Here is a 3391-nt window from a genome sequence, read left to right as displayed (position 1 = left end):
CTATCCATTGGCAACCTTATGTTCATTGAGAACATCCAACAATTTGCTTTCTTGATTAGGTGTCAAATTGGAAGCAATGTTGATACGGAGTGTCTCATTTGATCCCAAGAAAGGATATTTCAATGAATCTGGCAATGGTTTGAGCTCTAACATTGGTGGAGGCTCAATAGAACTGAATACTAGCTTCTCAGCCAAAGGAGGAATGGACTCAAACTTGATAGTCCAAGGAGGACGATCAGAAAATGTAGGAGCATCTAACAGAGCATTGACTTCAGTAGCGTAAGAATCAACATCAAAATCATCACCTCCAAAGAAGGTCAAACACTGCTGCATTGGGTCATCTGCTAATATCACTAGGGTGTACTGTGCTACCACCTGCTCTATCACATCAATGGAGAAACACTCATCCTCACGTTGGGGCCCTAAAAAAGCATTGAAGATGTTCAATCGGAGCTTCCTATTACCAAAAAAAATGTGCATTGCACCTGATCTATAATTGATGCATACATTGGAAGTGGACAAGAATGGACGCCCTAAGAATATCGATTGTGGTTTTCCATTAGTAGGTGCTTCCATGTCAAGAACAAGGAAATCCACAGGAAAATAAAGCTCATCAACCTTAACTAATACATCCTCAATACAGCCTCTAGGGACTTTGATTGAACGGTCAACAAATTGGAGAATAACCTCTGTAGGCTTCAATTCTCCAAACCCCAAATGATTACAAACTAAGATAAGTAAAATATTCACACTCGCCCCTAGATCAAAGAGAGCACGCTCAATGGGAAGGTTCTCAATGTTGTAAGATATGAGAGGTGTTCTTGGATCTTTAAGCTTAAGGGGAAGCTTATTGGACAAGACAACAGTCACTTGCTCAGTAAGTTGGACAGTTTTTAGAATATGGATCTTCAGCTTACGCTTTTGAGTATATAAGTCTTTCAAGAACTTAGCATAAGTTGGAACTTGCTTTATGGCATCTAGAAGGGGAAGGTTGATCTAGACTTGTTTGAACAATTCCATCATCTCTTCCATTCTTGAACCCTTCTTGCCAAATGCAGAAAAAGAAGGAGATTCTAAACAAGAGGGGAAAGGGGCTTTAGGTATATAAATATTAGGATTACTGCCTCTCCCAACTTGTTCAAGCTCATCATCCTTAGAAGCTGGTGGAGCTTCAGAACTGGGGTCTAGACTCATCTCTTTCTCAGAATCCTCTGCAAGGAAATTCTGTTCAGGTGTTCCCAATACTCGACCGTTCCTTAGGGTCATGACTGCTTGATCTTGTTCATGGAAAACTCGATTGCTAGGCTGATTCTTAGGATTTTCTACCACTTGACTTGGTAGTTGACCTTCCTCTCTCCTACTAATGGCATCAGCTAACTTACCCAATTGAGTTTCTAACTTAGTGGGGGATTGAGTATGAGAGTGTAGGAGCTGTGTGTTTTGGTCCAACCCATTCAAGGCACACATCACCTTTTCCTCTAATGATGAATTTATAGGCGGTGGAGGAGGTGGTTACTGCACATCTCTATAGGCAGTCTGTTGATTGGAAAAATTCTGCCTATATGGTGGATTTTGAAAACTATTGGATTGTTTTCATCCAAAATTGGGGTGATCCCTCCAACCAGGGTTATAGGTCTGTGAATATGGGTCATTACCTGGTTTAGAGAAACTCTGGGCAGCCTGTGCATGTTCTTGAATATATTCAGAGAATTGCACAACTTGAGGGCAATCACCCACATAATGTGCAGGATTGGCACAAAGAGCGCACGCATCCTGATAAGTGGGAGTTGGGGTAGATTGCTTAAAATTCTGCCCTATGGACAATAAGCGGTTAAGCTTTTCAGAAAGCATGTCCACTCTGGTGTTTATGGCCACATATTGGCCTACCTCATAGAGGCCACCTTTCTTTTGAGATCAAATGGTGGGAGCTTCAGTCTTAGACACTGATACATGATGTAGAGAGTTTTCACTGAGAGTTTCAAATAGTTTCCATGCCTCATCCTCACTTTTATGCATAAAAGTACCTCCATAGGAAGCACCAACCATCTGTCTATGTCTATCTGTCAGTCCATTATAGAAACATTGGACCAACTGCCACTTAGGTACAACATGATGGGGACGCTTTCTAATTAGATCCTTAAGTCTCTCCCAGATCTCATGAAATTGCTCACCATCAACTTTTGAAAAACTAGTGATGGCTTACCTGATTTGGTTAGTCTTATTTATGGAAAAATACTTCTTTAGGAACTCCTGTTGCATTCGGGCACATGTCTCAATCACTATAGAGGAATCCAAAGAATTAAGCCATTATTTGGCTTTATGCTTGAGGAAAAATGGGAACAAGGTCAACCTAAGGGCTTCTTTAGAAAAATTATGGATTTTAACAGTGGAGCATATCTCCAAAAATTCATCCAGGTGCTTGTAGGGTTCCTCATTCTTAGGTCCATAAAAAGATGGGAGCATCTAAATGATACTGGACTTGATCTCATATTGGGCGGCCTGAACAGTAGGAACCTTAATACAAGAGGCAAATATATAAGTCGATGGGGTAAAGTGTTCACTCAATGGGCATCTTACAAGTCCATTCTCCTCTGTCATTTTATTTTTCTGAATTAAACGCAAAGGTATCTCAATTTTAGGGTCCAAATTGGTCAAGTTGGGATGACAATAACGACGACCATGCATCAACTACCAATGACCATGAAAATAAAATAAACTAACCAGAAAAGCTAATACCCAGGCTATGCAAGAGGGTTGAATGCGAATTCAACGAGTCAGGTTGAAGATGGTGAGCTTTTCTTTGCTTTACAAACTGGGCTACTTGCAAAACAAAATAAAAACAACTAGCTAGATATCTGGCTTTCACCCATGAGACTCGGGTTCAATTCCTAACAATAAAACCATGTTGAAGATAGTGCATTCTTCTTTGCTCAACAAACTGGGCTACCTGCAAACCACAGACAGATGGTCAGTCGGAGCGAACCATACAGATATTAGAAGACATACTCAGGGCATGTGCAATGGAGATGAGTGGTAGTTGGGAAGAATATATACCTCTTATGGAGTTTGCATATAACAACAGTTACCAAGCCACAATTGGGATGGCTCCATATGAGGCGTTATATGGCAGAAAGTGCAGAACTCCTTTGTATTGGGATGAGGTAGGTGAATGTCGAATGTTAGGACCTGAGATGATACAAATGACTTGTGACAAAGTCGACGTTATTAGAGAACGGATTAAAGCAGCTCAGTCCTGTCAAAAGAGCTATGCGGACACCCGCAGGAAGGAGATTGAATTTCAGCCAGGAGAAAAGGTATTTCTCAAGATCTCTCCTACTAAAGGTTTGCAAAGGTTTCACAGAAAGGGGAAGTTGAGCCCAAGATACATCGG

At 41.0% G+C, this 3391-nt stretch overlaps 1 protein-coding gene and 1 non-coding gene across 2 annotated transcripts; one reads left to right on the top strand and one right to left on the bottom strand.

The window, feature by feature from the left end:
• LOC122093057 lies at positions 1-1266 on the bottom strand. The gene is made up of 2 exons (XM_042663313.1): positions 1122-1266; positions 1-977 (listed from the first exon to the last, which is right to left on the bottom strand). The coding sequence occupies exons 1-2, from the start codon at positions 1264-1266 to the stop codon at positions 1-3; spliced, it is 1122 nt and encodes a 373-aa protein (XP_042519247.1).
• Positions 1267-2104: 838 nt separating this feature from the next.
• On the top strand, positions 2105-2211 carry LOC122094583. Its single transcript, XR_006144898.1, has one exon. It is a non-coding gene; the product is annotated as a small nucleolar RNA R71 (small nucleolar RNA).
• Positions 2212-3391: the final 1180 nt, after the last annotated feature.

Source organism: Macadamia integrifolia, chromosome 11 (assembly GCF_013358625.1).
Source record: "Macadamia integrifolia cultivar HAES 741 chromosome 11, SCU_Mint_v3, whole genome shotgun sequence".
Lineage (NCBI taxonomy): Eukaryota > Viridiplantae > Streptophyta > Magnoliopsida > Proteales > Proteaceae > Macadamia > Macadamia integrifolia.
The sequence above is the reverse complement of the archived record's forward strand: the minus strand, read 5'-3'. Positions and strand labels throughout refer to the sequence as shown.